The sequence below is a fragment of the Acanthopagrus latus genome, chromosome 4, assembly GCF_904848185.1.
Source record: "Acanthopagrus latus isolate v.2019 chromosome 4, fAcaLat1.1, whole genome shotgun sequence".
Lineage (NCBI taxonomy): Eukaryota > Metazoa > Chordata > Actinopteri > Spariformes > Sparidae > Acanthopagrus > Acanthopagrus latus.
Window position 1 is genome coordinate 24,376,274 of NC_051042.1, and position 22,893 is coordinate 24,399,166.

The 22,893-nt window shown below is 38.4% G+C and overlaps 1 protein-coding gene across 2 annotated transcripts in view; it reads right to left on the minus strand.

Annotated features, from left to right (window-relative positions):
* The window catches only part of spon1a (spondin 1a), a 127,983-nt gene that overhangs the window by 18,770 nt on the left and 86,320 nt on the right, over positions 1-22,893 (minus strand). For both annotated transcript variants that reach the window (XM_037096425.1, XM_037096424.1), the window contains one exon: positions 2,276-2,340. In XM_037096425.1, coding sequence (XP_036952320.1) covers positions 2,276-2,340 — 65 coding nt within the window. The remainder of the gene's footprint in view (positions 1-2,275; positions 2,341-22,893) is intronic.

A 22,893-nucleotide genomic window follows, 5' to 3' on the forward strand; every position in this document is an offset into this window, starting at 1 on the left:
TACAAAATGTCCTTCCCTTTCCTCACTACAAGCTGCTGAAATTGATCTGACAGCCTCCTGCATGCGCTGCCCATGATCACCATTTGATACAATTAATTGGTCGCGCAATAAGCATAGAGTAATTTAATTAGCCCTGGTGGATATCACTGCCTCTATTCTTTGTTGCGTTTGTCCCTCCTGGAGACCAAACACATGGCCCTCACCAGGGCCCTGTGGTTGAGGAAACAACACCGCACCGCTGAGGCTTCTACCACTGAAGATCTTCTGAGCGAGTATAGCCAACAAGCTCCTTGTTTCTCTCATGAATAAGAGATTAAATGGATTTTATGAATTTAGGAGTAAATGAGCACAAACAGACTGCGAGTAGGGTGTACACAGCAGTTTCAGGACACCTTTAAGCTGGGTTTTTCACTGATCAGCAACCTCTGGGTGCAACTTTGGAGACTAACTTCTAACTGTTTGTGCAGACACCTTAAAATCTTCGGACCTGCAGAATCATCTAAAGTGGTTTACCAGTTGTAGAGAATGTCACAGCTCATGCACTAAAGACTGTACTTGGATTTTAATGTGTTGAACATTTTCTGCATCCCACCTTTTAATGAGTGCATTCATCTGCAGACAAGTGGCTGATTTATTCAGACCTTAAATTCAAAGCATGTCAAACACACATTTTATATTAAAATAGGCACATACATATCACAGAACCATTACAGACCCAACACAGTTACTCAATAATGATTGAAGTCCAGCCTATTACAAATTCACTGCAGGAGGGACTAGAGGGACTTCAACATTAGTAGTAAATCTGGCTGTTAAAGGGGAGGCTGTTGTAATCCCAGACTCCCCCTGATACTGGTCTGCTGTGAATCATTCAGACAACTCCTTTTACTCACACGTCTTAAAGGTTATGCTGTTTATAATCATGCATGTCAGAAATGTATGTCATGTAACTGTTACATCATGTATTTTACTTTGAAGTCAAAAGAACAAAAAAAGAGTGTCACTTTTTATACATCATTTAAAAGTTCCATTCCCCATCAGCCCTGATATAACTGCCATCCCCACCTATGTAATTTCTTTTCTTTGTCCATATATCTCTCTTACCTCGAAGGTACTAAAGAATAAAGTACTTTTCCAAGACATCTTTGTAAAAATTATCCCAGGTTGGACTGGTTATTCAATCCAGCCTAACAAGGGACTGATAAAATCTCTCAAATACTAAATAGAGATTTGAATGGCCAAATACCAGAAAATTCCTAAAAATCTAAAGAGCAGAAACCAAATTCTAACAAACAACACATTTGGGTGCCTCACCACCTTGAGCGCAAAAAGGAAGAAATGCTGGCTGCCCAGAGACTGGAGTCTGTGCCATCACTGTGACCCCTCAGAAATGATGACTGGAATGCACTTTCTTCTCTCGTGTATGTCCAACATATACTCTGATAAGGGAAACATACTACCCCAAATGTCCAAAAATATTCATGGATTTTAGCACCCTGTTAGAAGCACAAAAAGTGCCAAAAATATTTGGTGAGAAGGAGTGCCTATTATTATCAGCAAAACATGTAACAGCACACCACAGCCACTGAGAAAGGGAACAGACTGAGGTACGAGACCTTAAATGGGAACTGAACCATGATGACTGATATTGTGCTATATTGCATACATTTCATGTTTTAAATTATTATAAATATGATTTTTTTTACGATTTGCTCACCTGTTGCATCACTTTAGTACTTATTATGTGATTTATAATGCTTTGGCAATGCAAATGTATATTGTCCTGCAAATAAAGCTTTACTTTGAATCACGAAACAATTGATTAAATTGAATTTATTCTGATATCTATATAATTATACAGTGAATTTTTGTGATATTACATAGGATTGTAGGTTGGACATAGTTGCACACATAACACAATGATGAACATTGTTTTAATTCATGCATAATACAGTCCTAGACTGTTCCTCTGTCAAGGTAACTCAATACCAGATGTTTAATTATTAGGCGTTTGGTCTTGAGTATCATGAACAGTTTGTTCCCACACAGAATACCCATATGAATGAATCATAATGGTTTAATAAGACCAGTGAAAACAGAGTGAGACCTTAGCAAGTTTAAGTCTCCACAGATTTATACTGTGTAGAAGGTGCCTGGATGCATTTTAATAAAGGGGAAGATGATGAAAATTATTTATAATTTGTGATACAACTCTGGAGCCCAGTCTGTAGCAGATGTGTGGAGAGTATTATGATAATCAGGAAATATCACTTACACATTAAGTGGTTGCCAGGCCGGCCACTGCGCTTTCATTTTGATGACTGTCAGGACGTCGTCACCCTGCACAAGAGAGACAGACAAAAGGACACAAAAAATTTCAATCTCAGTCTCCCGAAATAACCAGCACTCGAGCAATCACGCTTTGCAGGGGAATAATTAAAAAGAGATCAATGAAAGACTTTTCCCATTTCAACACTTCTATAATCTATAAAATAATTACGGTCAGCAGATGATGACGGTGTGTCTGGTCAGAATAGCTGAAAATGCAACTTGTCATGTCATGTTATGTTATGTTATGTTATGTTATGTTGTTGTCCATAACCGCTTACCCCCAGCCAATCCCAGCCTTGTCTCAGGGTGAGGGCAGGGTACTCCCTGGACAAGTCGCCAGCTCATTGCAGGGCCCTCACTGATGAGCAATGTGGGGTTCAATATCTCGCTCAAGGACACTACGACATGCAGCTCAGCCCTGCCCGGAGCTGGGATTTGAACCAGCGACCCTCCTATCACTAGTCGACCTGCTCTACCCACTGAGCTACAGCCGCCCGAAAATGCAACTTCAACATATAAAAAAAAAAAAAGCATTGTGCAACAGAAAAAAGAAAATTTGAGAGGAAAAAAATGAAATGGAAAGAGAAGATTCAAGAGAAGTTTTCACACAAGTTTCAAAATCTTGTGAAGGCATAGGATCACTGGAAGAAGTTTGGAGCGGAATAAAAACATCTAGTTTCTGCCGAAATACTCAAAACTAAATTCAAAATACCTGTTCTGACAAACTATGCAAAGAAAGTTAAGGCTGATAAAAGAATATTACTAAACCTCAAATAACAAGAGAGCATACCAAAAACTCTGCGAAAACACTGCAGGCAACTGAACAGATATTTTCCAGAACACAAAGGGGGTTGGCCTCGGTTTGAAGGCTGCATAAGTCTTTTAGAATGTGCATAACTTGAAAAGGTTGTTGATTATTTTTTTTGTATTATTATTATTATTATTTTTGCTACGAGGAAGAACAACTCAAAAACCTCTAAAGTTGACAGAATAATGCAATGCGGGCATTCCTGTAGGGCTGGTCGATAAAACGATAACAATATCCATCACTATAGACACGTGATCAATATAAATAGAAAATACTTCAATAGAATGTTTGATAATTTCACTGAACTCAGTTAGAAAAAAAACAAGAAGAAAACCCCAATCCATAATCGCAAGGCATTCTGGGGGATGTAGGCAGAGGAAGGGCTTTAGCCTCTTGACCTCTCCCGGCCCAGCTACGCAAGGATGGTGGCGTGAACAAACTCACTTGCTCTTTGGTAACATAGCAACAACCTGTTGAGTGACATGCACAGTAGCACTTTCATCGGGCCATCGTGCCTCATAATTGCTTTAAGAAAAAAAACAGCATGGAGTGAAAGGAGAGAATGAGTGTGACAGTGTGAGAGGAAAAATGTTAATAAAAGGAGAAAGGTCACGTCACCAGTTTTTGGCAGTATTTTGGATATTTTAAGTCTGACAAGAGTCAGACCAATGTTGTCTGCAAACTATGCAGGGTCGTTGTCCCTACCAAGTCTGGCAATACGACAAATTCTTTTGACCATCTCAGCTGCTGTCATGCGTTGGAGTACAACAGCGTCAAACAGACACAGCCATCAACATCTGCCAGTACAGGTGGAACACCCCACAAGCAACAACAGACCACCATGGAGAAGTACTCGGCAGCAGTGCCATACGACAAAAATGTTATAAAACGTAATAAGGAAATAACAGATGCGGTGGCCGATCATTTAATGAAGGACTTGCTACCCTTCAGAACCACTGAGAAGTCTGGATACAAGAATCTTATTCATGTACTTGACCCTCCTTACGTTCTTATTAAGTAAAAATCAATAATTACAGACATCAAATGATATGAAACACTTATATTGTGATACATTTTTCAGCCATATTGCCCAGCCCTACATTCCTGTGTGCAATGTTCAATCTGCAGCTAGTGGGCCGTGAAGATACAACAGATAATAATGTCCATCTTAAAAACAGCTAAAAGAAGTCCATGAATGATCCTATGTTGAGTTAATGAAATAAAAGTGTCACGCTGTCGAAATTTCCAGCAGGTTCTCTCAAGTTAATGCACATCATTGTTCACCTGTTGCATATACTCTCTTCATGCCTCTGCGGATTCTACAGATAAAGACATAAAACTGGATTAAAATGCTGTTATGATGTTGGTATGACTGTCTACAGGTCGCTTTCAGGTCTGTTTCTGTAAAGAACCGCACGTGTCACAGCAAAAACAGGCAAGACTCCAAATCTATAGATGAACCTGCAGCCTTGCTTGACACGCACGAGAGGCGCCATTCACACCGCCAGCGTGGCTGCTCTAATGCCGCAGTGTCGTCTACCCAGCAAATGTGGCAAGAACTAGTGTCTTCTATGGCAAAAGAACACCATTCCTCTTTTTTATACCAACAGGTATTATTCATTCATTAAGATAGATAATTCTAACACTGTTACCACTTCTCAAGCCTTTAAAGTGCTGCCGCTGCATCAGTTATTACGTCACTCTGATACTTAGGCTAGTTCTGCCAAGTACTGAAAGCACCCATATTTTTTCCACAGCGAGTGCCCCAGAAAACTCACAGACACTTTGTTCACCACAAAGAAAAAATCAGGCATACTCAGGACTACAGTAACATCATAACAAACCTAATAAAATGCCTCAAGGAAAACTGAATTTGAACATCTCATCCTGCCCGTGTAAAGTTTGATCAGTCTCAGATGTACAGTCAATAGCTTCCACTGCTCCCAGCAGAAAATGCAAAAAGAAAAAAGAAAATCAACTACATTTCATTCAAATCACTAGTTCTCTTTGAAAAGGTGTGTAAATATATTCACAATGTGCTTAATTGTTACAATGATGTACTTGCTGTGGTCCTCATAGTTCCCCGCCCCGTCTCTTCCTCTGTGTTATTGAATTTCATTGCAGTCAGTCTGACAGACTGATAATAAGCGCAGCGGACTAATCCTGTTCTGGATTCAAGGATGTTACTGATGGGCTGGGCCTGCTGGAAGGATTCACATATTACAAGCTCATGACACAGTACTGCATTCTTGGGGAAGCTTTACACTTTTGGGTAGAAGTTTCCGTCAGTATGTCATCATATTTACTGAGACACTTGCAAACTTACAATAAATAGCAGTTTACAAGGGCGAAAATGGTGGAAAAAAAAGGTTAATCTAAAAAGTGAAAAAGGGAAATATGTTTATCCTCTTTAAGGATACAAATAAAGTCTGTATTATGAGAGCTCTGACAGCTTCTCAAGGTACTGCAAGTTGAACAAAGAGAAAAAGCCTATTGCTTTGCCTATTTTGTTTTCAACACACCACCTGTCTCTTAAATGTGATCTAGGACAGAGGTTTTCAACATCCAATTTCCCTGGCTGAAGGTGAAAAAGAAGGGAGCTTGTGGAAATATGGGTCTGATGAGGAATAGAGCAAACATCGCTGTGAGACCTTTAGAGAAACAGAGTGCTCACGACGTGCAGTGTCCAAGACAGTGACAAGGATCACTAGTGAGCGAGCCAAAAAAAGACCTGAGCCCACAATTTAGTCTTTTGGCAGCCGTTTGCAGAACAAATTGAACTGTCAAGATGCGACTCATAACTGCTGAAAAGGACACATTTCATGTTCTGCACCTGCAACCCCAGAAATAACAGGACAGGTTTCTTTCCTTTTGTCTCTCCAGGTTTTGCCCTTGAACATCCCAAAATAACTAAATCAGAATGGCCATATGGGCTTAATGAAGCCGAGCCTCCTAAAATGCAGTAAAATACCATGATTCTGCTTTGAAGGTGAAGAGAGGTGAGGAAGACATGTTCCCCCTTATGGATTAAAACACACACAAACACACACACACACACATACATGTTAATATTGCCAACAGGGCACTACATGTCTCCACTATCTAGGAGGGGACCTCTGTTTCTAGTCATTTTGAAGACAAAAAAAAGAACAGAAAAGCTTTCTTTAAGGTCTTTAATCATACTATTACTTTGAATGTATTCTTTTCATTTTATTTTAAGAAAATGCCAAGAGGGGACTTGCATCCTTTAGCAACATCTACCTATCAATCAAGAGGGTTCCCATGTACTGCAGATAGATAGATAGATAGATAGATAGATAGATAGATAGATAGATAGATAGATAGATAGATAGATAGATAGATAGACAGATAGATAGATAGATAGAGAGAGAGAGAGAGAGAGAGAGAGAGAGAGAGATGTTTGGAGTGTAAATGTGTGAGCCTTTGACATAGAATGAAGATGGCTTATAACAAACACCTTGTGTCTTTAATTCACCCCCACCCGCTCCCACACACACAACACACACAAAGACCAATATTTTGAGTGTTAATGAGTACAGCTTGTGACAGGCAGAGGAGAGATTCACTGGAGACAATTACCATCCCTGCAAATGCACACACTTACCGTATATGTATGCACATACACACAACACATATCATACCCACTGAGCCAAATGTTCCCTGCATGTGTATAGAATCTCGCTCTCAGCTCTCTTTCCCCCTCAGCCATAAGTGAGTCTTCAGTCTAATGTAGAAAGTCTCTCTAGGATCAATATACTGTAGAGGATGTGATCCAATACTTCACATCTTTACTTACTAATTACCAGAAACCCATCACTTAGTAGCTCCCTAGACATTTTGATGGAATGGGTGAGTTTTATAATTAATTTGCAGATTTGTCGGTGCAGTGTCCACCAGCTAGGCCCTCATCTGCTCCTCAGTACATTTCTATAAATATTTTATTTCCTTATAATTGACAGTCAGTCGTGCAGATGGGTCTGCAGCATCAAATATGCAATATGTATTAAATGCTAAAATGTACTAGTCTAATAGTTAACGGTTACATTGCAGTTGCACAGTTATGTATACATAAGCAAAAGAAGAAGACTTCCAACACACCAGTTCACTTTCACTAAGTTTGTGTTTCAAGGGCCATTTGCATTTGATATTCACTTCTATTTTTTTTTTTTTTTTTTTTTTTGCACCTACAGCATGTCTCTTGAGCTGAGCGCTCCGAGTTTTCATCTCAGTCACTGAAGAATTCATGCAAATCAAGACACATTACAAGCAAATAGCCTCCTTCATCACCAAAAGCACAGCTCAGTGCCAGAGTCACAGACCCTTACACCATAATGGCCTGCTTCTGACACAAATATGAATTGCTCTCTGTGGAATCCAAACCTCAGACATGCTTCTATCTTTTTTAGCATTAGCTCAGCCATTTATGGTGTTGTTTTCATCCATTTGAAAATAATTCTACTCATTTAAGGAGGTTGTAACGGAAATGTCCTGTTTGACAGCCTTGACTTTTAGCTTGTAAACAATGCGTTTTCATTTTAACAACTTCATAAACTACAACAGTAATTTTGCTTCTTTGGTCTATAAAGGGCCATAAAATTCTTCAGATTTGTTTCGAATGTAAACAATCACCTAAACTGCAGATATAAAAGCCTTAAAGTGAAAATATGCACAGACAAATCGGGCACAAAATGACAACTTTCTGACATGTCCTGAGGAGTTTTTCCACTCATTACACATGGCTTCATGATATGTCACTTTTGGCACAAACCTTTGCTGGAATAGGGGCTTTGCTTACCTACAGCAAGTATGTACAATATGTTGCAGTTTGACTTGAAAATGGATTTTAATCTGTATTTTTTCCAACAATTAGTAGAAATTAAAGTTTCAAAATGAATGGTATGAATATTTGTATATCTCTTCAAAGTAAAACCCAAGAGAGAAAGCAGCAGTCTTTTTCTGTCTCCATACACTAGAGGTGAATATTAAAGCATGCTGCCATAAAGAAATTCACTTTCGCCACTTCACAACACTTTGCTGTTGAGTTTAATGACTAGTGGCACAGAGATTTATTGGGCTAATGGCAAAATGTGCAACAGATCATTACCTTAGCACAGAATCCCCAGACTCTGAATGCATTTCTCAATTAACAAGCATTAACTGTGCACGCATCCATTCATTCAGTTAAACTGTCAGTACGCCTGACTCAAAATGTCAACTTGTGTTGAGTGACTGTGGTGACAAAGCAAATAATTAAGAAGAAACTTGACACTTTTTAAAGCATGACAAAGAGCACTCCATGATGAAATAAAGACTTATTACAAAAAAAGTGGGAGCATGTTTCTAAGTGAGGTGAAGTTTACAGCCACCTTACACATTACTCATACAACAATCTGACCTTACTAACAATGATACAGGTATGATTGATACAAAATGTATTATGTATGATCATTTTACACATAACAAAGGTAGAGCCTTCCCATACAGTTCATTATGGTTTCTAAAATCCGACCATCTGCTTATTTTCTTATTTATCTTATAGTAGAAGAAATCTCATTTTCCTGCCCAGTGCACCAACAGTATCATGGTCTCTAATGCTGCCAAGAGAACAACACTGCAAGAGATGAAAGAGGTTGCAATCACCTGCATGTCACATGTTTTCTTACCACCACCACAAAGGGAGATGCAGAGCATTTTTCTAAGTTCAATGAACCATGTTCCTGTCTGAGAAATGCAACTTGACCATCTAAAAGTAACTGATATATAATCATCTCAATCACATCTCCTTTGTTTCTGATCATATTCTTATCTTATTAACTTTACTTTCCTACATGATTCAGCACATTAGAGTCACCATACAAGGGAAGAATCTTCTGGTTACCTGTTAATTGGACAACTTACACCACTAATTAAAGTCTTCCCACTGGCAGATTTATTCCTGAACACACTCCAAGCTGTTCCTCATGCCAAAAGGCAGGCCCTCTGCTGCTCAAATGGAGCGCATTTCCACTAATGACAGGGATCTCTAAAGCTGAACCTATTAGTAACTCGTCCCTTGCTGCTCCTGCCGACCCGCACAGTGGTTAGCTTTTTAGAGAGCCTGTCATTTTCTTCCACTAACTTAATATTGGGCAAAAGCAAATCTATAATTCTGTTCTATTCTGTATGATGGCAGCTGAGGAACAAGCTGAAAGGGAAGTGTCTTTTCAATTTATTTGCTTTAGTGCAGCAAGCCATTACCTACAGCACTAATAACACACATTCTCAGACTTCCAGTGTTTTCTCATTTTAATTGAATTATTATCGTTTTCATCAGGTTTCATGACCCTGAATCCCTTCAAACATTGTATGGGTCAGAAAATAAAGTTGATTTATTGAAACCTTGAATAGATAAGTTTCGGGACTACAATATTTTCATCACTGTTCCTGCTCCACAAAGTGCACTGAATCAATAAACACTGATGAATTAAAGCTGATCTCTTTTTGACTTTTTGGCTTTTACGCTGAACCCTCTGATGTAACCTTTCATAAAATATCTTTTGTACCCTGTTTCCATAGTCCAAGATTTCCAAGATTTTTACTTTCATGAGGAGCTACAACAAGCATAAGCCTATTTTGTTTTTTGTTATTTGGTCACTTAATAATACCTTTTCTTTTAAACTTTCTCTAAACACATCCAAGCAGGAATGCAAACCTGTTTTTTGTGCTGTGCATCACAATCTCTGTGTCCTTCACGACCTCCAGATCACAGCAGTCGGAAACATCTGCCCAACAGGACAAACACTGTGGCTCGCGTCACAGTACAAACTGTGATTTATCAAATTATTTTACACAATAACACAAAACATCTGCTCCAAGTTAATTATCCCATGAAACAAAGGCACATTCATCAATGCCAGGTGAGTAATTCACTCTTGACGTGTTTCTTTTTTTGGCCAACAAAACCCATTAACTGCATGTGCTGCAAATGAACAAATCTAGGAATATTTCATTTAAGAATTGATAATCCAAATTTCACAATAAAAAAAATCCATGAGAACTATGCCTCTATGAATAATTACCTTGTGGGCTATAAAATCTTTCAGAAAACTGATAGATGTTGCTGTTCAGTGGCCATATCAGAAGTCTTTCTAAACTAAACAGTTTTATTAAATAGTTGATGTTTGTGCAGCTCTGAATTAAGACTTACATTTTTGCACATTATAAAAAAATATACATAAGAGTAGGTCTGATTAACAACAGAGCCAAAATCAAACCATCATTTCCTCCTTTAATCTGTATTGTGAATAATATAATAGTTGGAGAGGAAAGTGTCTTGTTAATGAGCAACAAACACATCTTAATTGTTAAATGTTATCCCTGTTGAGTCACATGTGGGGCTAAAAATCCCCTTGATGTGAGATATATTCATAATGATAATGATAATAATTCCCTCTTCTCCTAAAATATGAATGCTTCTAAATTATTTCTACAAATGCTTACACATTCTAATCACAACCTGGATGATTTAATAATGAATGAACAAACTGAATATTAACCACTGCAGATGCAAACACAAACACTGCTGCCAGTAGGTTCAATGAAGAGCTGTTAAAGCGAACTGACGGGAGATGCAGCTCAAGGCGTCTCATTTTAAAAAAAAAAATATGTTTCCTCGATCTCTCTCTCCTTACCTTTCAGTGGGAGGGGCTGAGCTGCAAGGAGAATATGCATGTGAAGAAGATGTGGATGCAGTTAAGGGAATGGAAACCTGGAAACCTGATGTATGAGTCAATTCCTTCCGGACTGCATTTAATGATTTTAATCTTTATGACAATCATGAGCATCATGCAAACATGGTTAACATTTAACATTTAATGATGTCATTTTGATACTCGCTAATCAGCAGCTCAGAAATGGCTAAACCACATGCTTTTTCTGCAATAAATGAGAAAGCTTTGCCAAATATGTGAAGCAGTTTATGGTGATTAATTATGTCACTATCACCTGTCACTGTCATTTCTCCAATAGACTGCGATCCAGTTGTCTAGCTGGATCATGCAAGCCATTACGATAGTATTGTAAATGATGACACCCACATGGTGCCTCTCGAGCATTTTTTGTTTTCCTCCCAACATCACGTTCTAGCACTTCTTAATTTTTTGTTGAATAATGCATTTTCTCAGGATTTAATCTTCAAGACTGCAGTAATCGATATGTGGCTCTCAAGTATGCAGACAACAAGTACACTGATTTGATTTTCCTCCTGACCCGTTAAATAGTGACACTGTGTGCTGGAAGAGAGCCTTTTGTCAGAGGCTTCTGAGTCCCAGAGGCCAAGCATGTCCTGCCAGGGTGGAATACCCCTTTGTCGCAGTCCCTCACTCTGAGGATATCAGGCATGAAATTGGCTCAAGGCTAGCTGAGGGTGTAGTCTTTAAATACTGCCCCAGTAGTCCTGAGCAGTGTGCGGTTTTCCCCTATTGGCGCAGTCTTTTCCTTTCCTTTTCTTCAATCAGCAGTACAACTGTTGAGGGTGATACTTTATCACGTCTACAGGAACAATAGTGATTGTCAACCAGTTCTTTTCTTCACAGTGAGAATGTGTGAAGAATTTATTACAGGTACAGTACAGTTTATGCAATGCTGGTGCCAATTTTTTTTTTAACTTTGAATATGTCAGATACTGTTATAATGCATGTAACCAGGCTTAAAAATGCAGAACAGTGTTTTTCATTCAATTTCAATATATAATTTCACCTGAATAACCATATAAATTAATGATCAGTGTAAAATGCAATAACGTTACCCAGTGGTTCTGTATCTGTTACTATAAATTGCAAGTACTGTCACAAATATAACATTAACCGGATTTTAACATTTTCAATGGAAAAAAAAAAGATGCAAATATAAAAAAAAAAAATCTAACTTTAATGGTCTTATGAGAGTTTTTACGATATTTTACATTGGACGGGGAAAATCTTAAAATTAAACACAAAAACCCCTATACAATTAATGTTTGTGGTGATATATCATATCACTAAGTGATAGCTTGTGAAAGCAATGCAGTCACTCCTCAGGTGGCAGATTTCAGAGACTAGACCACCAAAAATAAACTCAACCTTTGAGGAAATGTTGATACACGTGATGTTATTGTCTCTGGTGCAGGTGCTGCTGTCTAGGAAAGAAAAGGCTGTGTCGTCCGGGAATACATTCCTGTCTGTTCGCATGTAAAACATTCACGTGATTTCCATGTTATTGGTGTCATGTCGATCTGTGCGGTACCTGCCCTATTATTGACAAGGTGGTGTGATTACGTGCCTGCTTGCGCATTAATTGGCTTTCAAATGCCGACACGGTCATACACTGTAAGTGATTCTGAACATCTGTGCGTGTCAGTGTTTGCATACGTGTCTGTGTTTGTGTGAAAGGCACTGTCGCTAATGCAAAGCACTGTGAGTGCAGCGTCAATTATTGCAGTGGATCACAGAGGGCTGATGGCTGCTGTCAGAGAAATGGGCTCATCTTAACTGTGTTTCCAAGGTGATTCAATACGCAGAGTTTGTATTGGCATCTTCAAATCTTTACCTTTTTAACAATGTGAAACTACAATTATTCATTCTTAATCCGCTCACGTACAGACTATAAAGGGGTGGCTAATACATGTAAATTGCTGGCAACTGTTTTAGCTAAAGATGAGTTATTTGAACAATGAAGTGAGACTTTTAAATACTGAATGTAAAATACAGACTGACCAATACTCTGAATAAAGTACCATTTCTTGGTATCTGCCATTAAAACTGAACACGCCATAAAAAATAACTTTTTTTCCATTGAGCAGAACTCCGAACAACCACAATGGCTCCAGCAAGATCATCAGTGGAATATATGTGTAAATGTAGAGGGACTACTGATGGCAAGAATGTGATGGTAAAAATAAAAGGGAGTACAGGCTGCCATCATATCACAGCTACGAGTGTTGAAACAAGTCTAATTGTCTCTGTGGAGAAGCCTCTCAATGGGGTGAAGGCTGACACAGTTTTGTGTTTCATTACGTTTACATTGCTTATTTCCCACTTCACCCTGATCCACAGAGGCGTAAAGAGGTCCTCAAAAGAAATGTGACCGCCAATGCTTTCACCTTTCCACTGTACTTGTATATTTTAATCTGCCTCTGGTTTGAGATTTAACCCAAGCTGGGAAGCAGGAAGAATCGTTGTTAAGCCCGAAAACAATTATAACTCCATGTTCCCATAATGACTTATATTAATGCATCTTATTTGTCAGCTCTTGATAGGTGTGAATTAATGTGTTTTACTGACATCCACTGCATCAGCTGGAGCAAAAGCACACATGAGAAACATTTGTGATGGGAGACTGTAGGATTTATTTTCAGAAGCTTGTCTAGAACAAATTTCTTTTTAGATATATTGATACATGGACACCTGGTCATTGATTTTCTAGCAGAATGATATGATACAAACCGCTTCAACCTTTATTCAATTCCAGATTGGCATGATAAGTACTAATGTAGTGCTGGTGTATGAATACCAGTCTCCATACAGGAAATGGAGTAGCTCATCTAGGTATGTTTTTGTATGTTAAAATTAATATTTTACTTTCATTTGTAGGTGACAAATCATGTCACAATTTAAGAAAGAAAATTTCTCTTGCAACCTCTGACCTCTATTACAAAGAGATGACAGTTTTCTTGATGCTTTTGTCTTCATAGAGAGTTAGGGATGATCACTGGAATCATTGAACGCATATTCCCTCAGCTAGGGAGTCATTATGATTGATGGTGTCAATACATGATATTTGTATTCCTATGTAAATGTATGGGTGAGATAAAGCTTTAAACAACATCCCTGATGAAGAGTATATTGTAGACTAGAAAATCATTACTGTAAAGATAGTCGTATGTGTTATGCGTGCAGAAGGACTGATCCTACTTAAAGCCTCGAGGCAGAAATCAAACGGGCATGAGAGGAGGAAGGCGGGCATATAGATCATAAGTATTTTACTTAGTACTTTAAAGAAAAACTAAGTAAACCCTGCATGTTCGGCATCACTCAACTGGTAACAGAATCATTTTAAATTCATCTTAACAGTGATAATGTATGCTGGTCCCTAGGCAGAACTGTGCATGGTTTTATATGGCTAATAGATTAGAAGAAGGAGACATTAAAGCTAAAATTAAGGCGCAAAGCCAAAAAGAGCAATGAAAGCTTGAAATAAGAGCAAGAGCTCATTAAAGATTACATATTTCAGACACAGTGAACATTACACCAATAAAAAGGCTGTCATTAAAAAAAGGTGCAGCCACAGAAAAATCTTAAAACATATTCATCTTCACCTTTAACAACTGAAAAACTCTCTGAGCAATGCATCTATATCATCTGTAGACAAGAGTTCATAATGAGACTGAAGAAGCTGAAGAAGGGACAGACCATTCCCGGCTAATATCAGCATAGAGTGAAAGTGTGAATAACTCTGTGCATGTCAGGACTAAATAATTTCTCCGCCTATGAATCACTTCAGTGACCCTCAATGGATGTATAATTGATGTCCTTGTCACTATTTCCTACAGCTTCACATTAACAAAGCTGTCATTTGTGAATGGTAAATATTATGTACAATCTAAGGTGTCATGGAAAAAAACATTTGTCAGTCACTTTCGATTTACATTGTCTGCAAAATATACAGTGGCACACCCCTTTAATTGCAGGAAGCTCTCTTTTTGGCACATTTTTCTGCTTTTCGATATGTGGACCTTGGCCAAGGATATCTCAGCCTGTCTTCATCAGGAGAAACAACCATGTACACAGATCGACAGTGAAATCATCGTATTATGACCCAGACTTACATTTATTTTTTTGGCGGTGAACTCCAGTGGCTGTAGCAATTGTCACAGCTCAATTGAAGAGAAGTAGAAGTTGGAGTGAAAATTCAGGAGGCCGCTGTTTATGTCCAGTCTAAAACTAGAAGTCAACGGTAATTAATTCTAACTTACTCATACATAAGTTTATGTGAGTTGTTGACATAACTTATGAATGTTTGTGCTAAAGTTACAGAAGTCGGGCAGGTATTGTAACCCAAATCCCTACGTTTTCCTAAACATAACCAACTAGTTTACTAACCTAAACTTAAACTCTGACCACACAACGAAAGTCCAGTTTGCATGTTCATATGTAAACTTAAAGAAAAGGCAATCATCAAGGTCCAAAAGGGTTCAAAGGCAATTAATCTCTTACTTTTATTCCACGGACAAAGGCTGAATATATATATAAAACACTCCAGTTCGCAGGATGTTCGGAAAAAGACCAGGAACAATTTTAAGTATATCTCAACCAAAAAACTCATCAGAGGTAAAACCAGCTGAAACTCAAGGCTTCCACCAGGAGACCATCAGATTATGGATACATTTCTCTCCCACATGTGGTTCCCGGAAAGATTAGGTTATAAGGTTACCAAGCATCAATATAGTATACACATAAAGACCTAATTTGTAGGTAGCTCCTGTACAGTGCAGTCTTACCTCGAACTTGTCTCTATTTTATACTATACTTGCTCACTCAATCAAAACTGGCTTATGTTGTGGAAAAAAAAAAGCTCACTGCAGTCATTTCGAGAACAGAGAAGTGCTTGTTTCCATTAGAGAAGACACATCATGCAGAGCAGATGACATACTGCTTCTTCATCTTGGAGGGAAAAGATTCATATTGCATGAATAATTTCCATCTAGTCCTGACAAGCGCAGTGAACCTTCATTTGCAATGCTTGATTTAGCATTCGTAATCCCCTGTTAGGCAAGAAACGGCATTTAAACTGGCATCATGGCAAATAGGAAATGGTTAGGCAGGAGTCACAGTGTTAATATGTATTATATTGCCTGTTTGCTCCACTGACAACTGTAATGGTTTAATATGAATATGGGCAGGCAGGCAGCCATACAGCCGTCTGTGTGCTTTCTAACTGCAGAATGAACATTCAAAAAACCTGCTGGAGTCAATCAGCTACCTTAAATCTTTTTCTTCTGTAATATTGTTATTAATTAGTTTCCATTTTACACAGGTTACATAAAAAAACATCTCAATTAATCTGTATGTGGGCCAGATGAGGGTGTCTGGTACAGTTTTCGCTATCTGGGTTTCGCCCAGCACTTTATTGATTTAGAAAAACATTGACAGTTTTCTGGAGATGAAGAATGGTTTTTGTCATGTCAAATTTTCCCCCTCCCAAAATGACACTGACACTCCATACTTAAGAACAATAGTCAAAAAAATGTTTTAAAAATAGTAGCAATGAAAGGAAATGAGTTAATCCGTCAATATCATATAGAAACATTGTGTTGACACACACTTATACAGGATATGACTTGGCAGCAGGAGCCTTAAAATAGACTGGTACATCCATTTACCTCTCCATAGCCTAACAGTCCCTTTTCTGTGGTTCTACAGGACTTACATAGAGTAGAGACATGTGTTATGGGGAGATGCAGTAATTTAGGAATGTCTGCTGGAGGTTGGATGGACTGAACAAAATTGTAAAGAATGGCCTGTCTCAAGAACCGTCCTGGACCTGGTCTAAAAAATACATGGAAATTCATAATGCACCTTCTGTTGCTGTATTCTAATCAGCTTTTACTGCTAAATAATCTTGGTAGGATGCTATAATGAGAGATTAATACCGACATCCAACCAGATGACTTTAAGGATTATGAATTTGTTTTTCATTTCCATCCACTTCACAAAATCATCTCAATGGTGACACAGGAAAACTTAAATTATCAAATGATTATCAAAAATACAGTCGGAAATTGTGTCACTGTTGGATGGATATCTGCTAGTGCCATCATATCCAATATAAAAAATGTCAATCCTCCTAAATTGCTAGAGACACGGAACGCCTAAAAGATGTGCTGTCTTATCTACTGCCATCACTCATTGTGCTCCACATAAATGATTACAACAGACTACATTTACAGTAGATGACAGATCATCAAATTTGCAGATGATGCAGCACTGTCTGGAAAGACACGTCAAGATTGAAGCCAGTTTAAGATTTGCAATCCACTTCTTGCCCTTGAGTGAAAGCAATTTAATGAACTGACCAAATTACTGGTCACAGATCAGATCTTAAAAAACAAATTGCAGTAGTTCGGAAGCGTAGTCTTTTAAATTGATCCAGAATGCAATACAGATAAAAATGCCAAAGCCCAAGAAAAACTTTAAAAGCAGCTTACAAGATTACAAGAAAGCTTATGAGAACTTTTCACAAAAGAACAAACTTAACAGAAAACTAACTTTCGACAGCAAATGCTCAAACATTTGTGCCCAAGATCACAGAGCTTTCAGAACACCACACTGCATCTCTTATGATGGAAATCATTGCTGATCCATCTCAACCCTTCCACAGTGAATACTCCATCCTGCCCTCTGGCTGCCACTACCAGCCTTCACTGCTGAAACAATCAGATCTGTCAGATCATTTATTCCAACAAGCAGCCACCTGCTAAACCATGAATAAGCAATGGACTGTAGAGCAAATGAAAAGGATGGTTCTGACTCCTCAGTTGTGTGATTTTATTCTATTGACTGCTTCAAACTGTATGTTTCACAGTTGCACTTTAAATACATACTGCTGAATGCCACTGTGTGCTTTTTCAAGATTGTCATGACTGATGTAATTAAACAGTCCATTATTTCAAAATTGTTCCCTTGGACAAAAAGACCTTTGACTCTGTGATACTTTCCAGGATTCTGTGGGCACATGGGTGTTTGTATGAGTGGGAGGAACATGTTTGAAATTGTGTGTTCAGATTTTGAACTGAGACTCTGTAGGGTTGAGTTTTCATTAAACTATGATGATGATAATGTTCCCCGGTCTTGCTCTGGAAAACAGATGAGGTAGCCGAGATGACCAGGTTACCAATGCAAATAAAACCCTATTAGCATAAGCCGAGAGGAGACCGCAGTGGAATTTGCCAGTATCACTCACACAGTTTCTGGAGAAAAATGATACTAATAGCAATCCTCAGCTGTGATGGCTAACAATATGAGGGAAGTAACACCCATTAACTAACTGCAATAGCAGGAAAGAAAACGTGACGCTTTGACAGCTGGAGCTTCAGCCTTTTTTAGATCCCATCGGAGTATCAGTCGCAGCACATACTTGTATAATCATCATGCTAAAAAGATCATTAGTTCTAATTACCATGCAAATACCTCTGTTATTTTTTCACCTCATTAATATTATCAGACAAGCTTATTTCCTCTGAGTGCACAAGTATGCAGATATGTCATTCATATGCTTTTCCACAGCTTTAGTACAATGCAACCTGACCCTGAAGATTGTGACTGGGAAACATTCAATTGCATGAAATTTCCTCATTATTTCTTGGTCAGTCTATGTGAAAGTGCATTTTCTGCATTTGCATTTTCCGGATAACTTAAATAAGACAGCTTTCGTTGTAGATGTTTGAGTCAAATGTGGCAGAGGCAGGAGAATGTGCCCAGCATGCTTGTTTTACACTTTTTGTGACATTTCAGGAGCTTCACAGCACAACATCTTTCAGAGTTTCTCAAACAACTGAGGAAGTTGGGGACTGGTTTTAAAGGTCTAATAAACTGGCCCAAATTTGAACATAACGTAAAAACATTTGGGGCAGCATATCACCCCAGTAGCTGGCAACTGTTTATCTTTGCAAGCTATCCATGGCTGTAGCTAGCTATCTTTATCTAACTGGCTCATAGCTCTGACGAGCTCTTCTTATTTCGGTATAAGAACGATACCTGAGTGTCTTTCTACCTGAGTGTCTTTCTGTTTATCATCCATCGGTACACACAGGTATCATGAGACAGAATGGGCTAGGGCTATTTAGTTAGCATGCTAACACCAGTAGACATGTCTGTTATGCAGTATATAGTCGTCAACATAATGTCAACACTGTTGTTCCTTCACTCTGATTTAGTAATGTTTGTCTATTTTTTGTAAGGATTTAAGGACAAAATCCAATTATATTTTACAGATTGTGCCTTTAAAATGTTAAAAAATATAAAACAACAATAAAAACTTATGAAAATGTCCTTATAGAGCACATCAGCTTATTGAAAAGACAATGTCACGTAAGAGCTGACACAGGCACATGTTAACAGTTAAGTTTAGTGTGAGGCAAACTTTTGTGTAGAAGGTACACACTGTGGCATGCAGAGATAGCGAGTCCTAACATCTCACATGTAAGCAAGTTGATGCTCTTGCATCAACTTCAGACAGGTTGATACATTAAAGCTTTTAGTTAAGCCGCTATAGTAAAGGTGTACACAATGTACTTTCAAATCATTAGGGATCTCGGGGCTTCCATAGACCTGCACTACGTGTGATAACCTGAATGGAGGCATTTCATGTTGGGTTTTTTTTTTTTTTTACATCCTAAAACACATCCCCAGCATCTTCATTTATTAGGAGAATGCTGCAACACTGTTTTGTTTAAAAGCTCCACAAATGGAGCACTGGCACAGGGATGAGTACATACTGACTGAATTTTCATCTCCGGGGGGAGATGAAACTGCTCTTATCAGTTATAAGACCATGATTTGCCAGATGAAAGTGCCCATGGGGATTTAAAAATTAAAACAAACTGGGACAAAAATATGAAAAATAAAGATTGTGACAAATGACGGTGTATCAATGCAAAACAACATCAACATTATGCAATCTCTCTGTGCACATATCAGATTTCTGGCTCTTTTTTATATAATTTGTTATAGCAACAAAAACAGCACAGCATGGTGGAAAGAGTGAAAACAGCTGTCACATGACACATAACAGTTATTGAAGAAAATGCTGTTATTTGATTAAATATTAATATTGAATGGAAGAAGAACTACAATCCTACAAACATAGGTATGTCTTATAAATCAATTCAGTATTTATTTGGAATGACTAGGTCACATGACAAGAAGGCTTTCGAAACAATCACTGATATTTCCTATTCAAATATTTATGTAAATCTAATATTTATATTATATATTCTAATTACACATTCAGTATCAAATAAGGCTGAGTCTTAGTAGTAGTACTGTTTTTTTATCATTCAAACAGTCATTTAAACCCCTGTGGTGATGAGTGAGGGCTCAGTGGCTACTCATTTTATTGTTAAATAGAAATATTTGGCACACTCTAAATGGCAGAATACTTCGTTCTGTATTTAAACTGGTCAAACTACTCCCTAGGACACCACAATTATGTGAAATTAAGAGCTCCAAGCCAAACCCCCCGTTGCTCTAAAGGAGACTTTTCCCCTGTGTGAGATAGGAGCTCCTCTGATGTTGTAATCAAAGTTCTGCTCAGGATTCTCTGATCTGTCTATCCCAGCACGTACTCCAAACTATTAATAGACATTAAAAAATTGCTTCGAAATTCCAATGGGATGCATACTGGCTGTTATCAGCACATAGCGTAAAGCCTTACACAGACTTCAGGTGGTAATTAAATCTCCACTGACTTCCCATAAATCCTGCCCTGCAGGACAAAAAAAAAAAACTGCAGTCCAGATCTGCGTAGGTGAAGTCACTTCAGTCACACCAATCATGCTCTAAACAGGACAGGAGAAAAATCCCACCGGCCAGGGAGGGAAACGTGGTGACAAGAGAATCGTCTATGCTTAAGGCAGATGAGTTTCTAAGCGCTGACTTCTTCTCTGGAGGGCTATGAATTGATTTGCTGACTGCGGTTGTCCTCGGTGGCAAATCTCTGAGCCTTGCAGTACAGTCTGGAAGCCTATAGTGCTGCCTGGCACACTCATTCATCAAGCAGCCAGAGCCATCATACACGCAACTCCAGCAGACCTGAGCCCAGGGCTAGGGGATATTATTAGAGATGAATTGAGGTAACTGCCTTTGATGACCCAGTTCAGGCTGTCTGTCGCTCTCTAAGCTTTTCTTCCGTTTTACTAACTTTCATTCTTACTTCCAGGATCCTTTCTCTGTAAGGAGGTCATTGGCCACTAAGGCTAGATGTACTGCACTGCAGAGTGTGTGATGATCCTGAAACTGCCCACCGCTGAGGCTACAATCTGAAGGTTTTTAGATTTATTACAGCCAGATATAATCCATCCATGTGTTTATTACATATACACCACCAGAGACGTCTTATCAGTCCTTTTGAGGCACACATGCTGCTGTGCACCAGAATACATAATTCAGCCCAGTACTCACAGGAGATGTTACACCGGCATCACCTCCAAGGGGAAAAACAAAATATAAACAGAACCATGCTAAAGGAAAAATGTTAAACATTGTATGCAACAGTAATGCGACTACACAGAATGTCAGTGCTATCTCTTTGCAGTATATGTTCATTTTACCAAACAGTCAATATATACTCGAAGCTAAGGCTGTTTGAAGCAAAGGTACATGAAAGCAACATCATCCAGCATAGAAGAAATATGATGGATTAAAACAAATAGAACATATTCTCATTTTCAACAAATTACACATTGTAGGCACACTCTATAGAGAGAGATATTGTGTGTATGGTGTAAGTGCCCACAACAATGTTCCCATTAACCATAACATGCATCTTGTTTGTTGCACATCTCAAAACACGTAGTAGCTACTCAGAGCTGATGTGGTTGTGACGCTGTAGTCGGCCCAGATAACTCAAATAGAATCCACAGAAAAGTATTTACAACTGACAAATCAAACTCTCAATACACTGCTACAAGGAGCATCCAGTTTCACTGCCCTTAAAGTCCATCATCCAGGAGGTCAGCTTCTGCTGATAACATAAATGTCATGTTTTTGTTAGTTCCTTTCACATGCAGAGGAGAATCATATCCACAGAGTAACAATTATTACTGTTTGTGTGCAGCGTGCTCACACACAAGTACACAACACACAAACACAGAGTAATGAGCTTTTTAATGCATTTGAGGCAAAATAAGGCAGCATTAGAAATGAAAGACACCGCACTAAAAGTAATGGAATAAGCAATAACCTGGAATTAACAAAAGCTGTAGCTCTACATAAACAGGGTTTCTGGATAATAAATCTCTGCTGTCTTTCCAGCTCTTATGAAAAGCAATTGTGGACTAATAATAGGCATTGCAGAGGATGATCGTGTTCACAATAGACAGTCAGAATTTGCTGATATATTCTATCATATCTCAGACGCGAGACAGATCTTACGAGGTTAGAAACTTGTTATTCTTGATTTGTGTGTCAGAAATATGCAGCCTGGTCAGTGGCCCTACGCTTCAAAGTTGTCATCATTTCTTCTGCACTACCCTCTGGTGCAGCAGTACTGTATAGAGAGCAGGAGAAGTCAGGAGGTGATCATAAGCGATTGGATGGGTCATAAACTGGACTGAAAGCCAGGGTTGGGTCCTAAGTATTTTTGGAGCCTAAACCTTACCAAGTAGTTTTTGTACCTAAATCTAATAAAGTAGTTTTTGTACCTAAACCTCACCAAGTAGTTTTTAACCTAAACCTTTCAAGTAGTTTTTTTTTTTTTTTTTTTTTTTACCTAAACCTAACCAAGTAGTTTTTGTACCTAAACCTAACAAAGTTGTTTTTGTACCTTAACCTAACCAAATAGTTTTTGTACCTAAACCTCAACAAGTAGTTTTTGTACCTAAACCTAACCAAACATAATGTCAATAACAGTCCAACATCCATAATGTGTCATAACATGCAAACTGTTTGTCAGCAAGCTTCATTTTGAAATGGTAGCTTTGCATAACACATATTGCATAA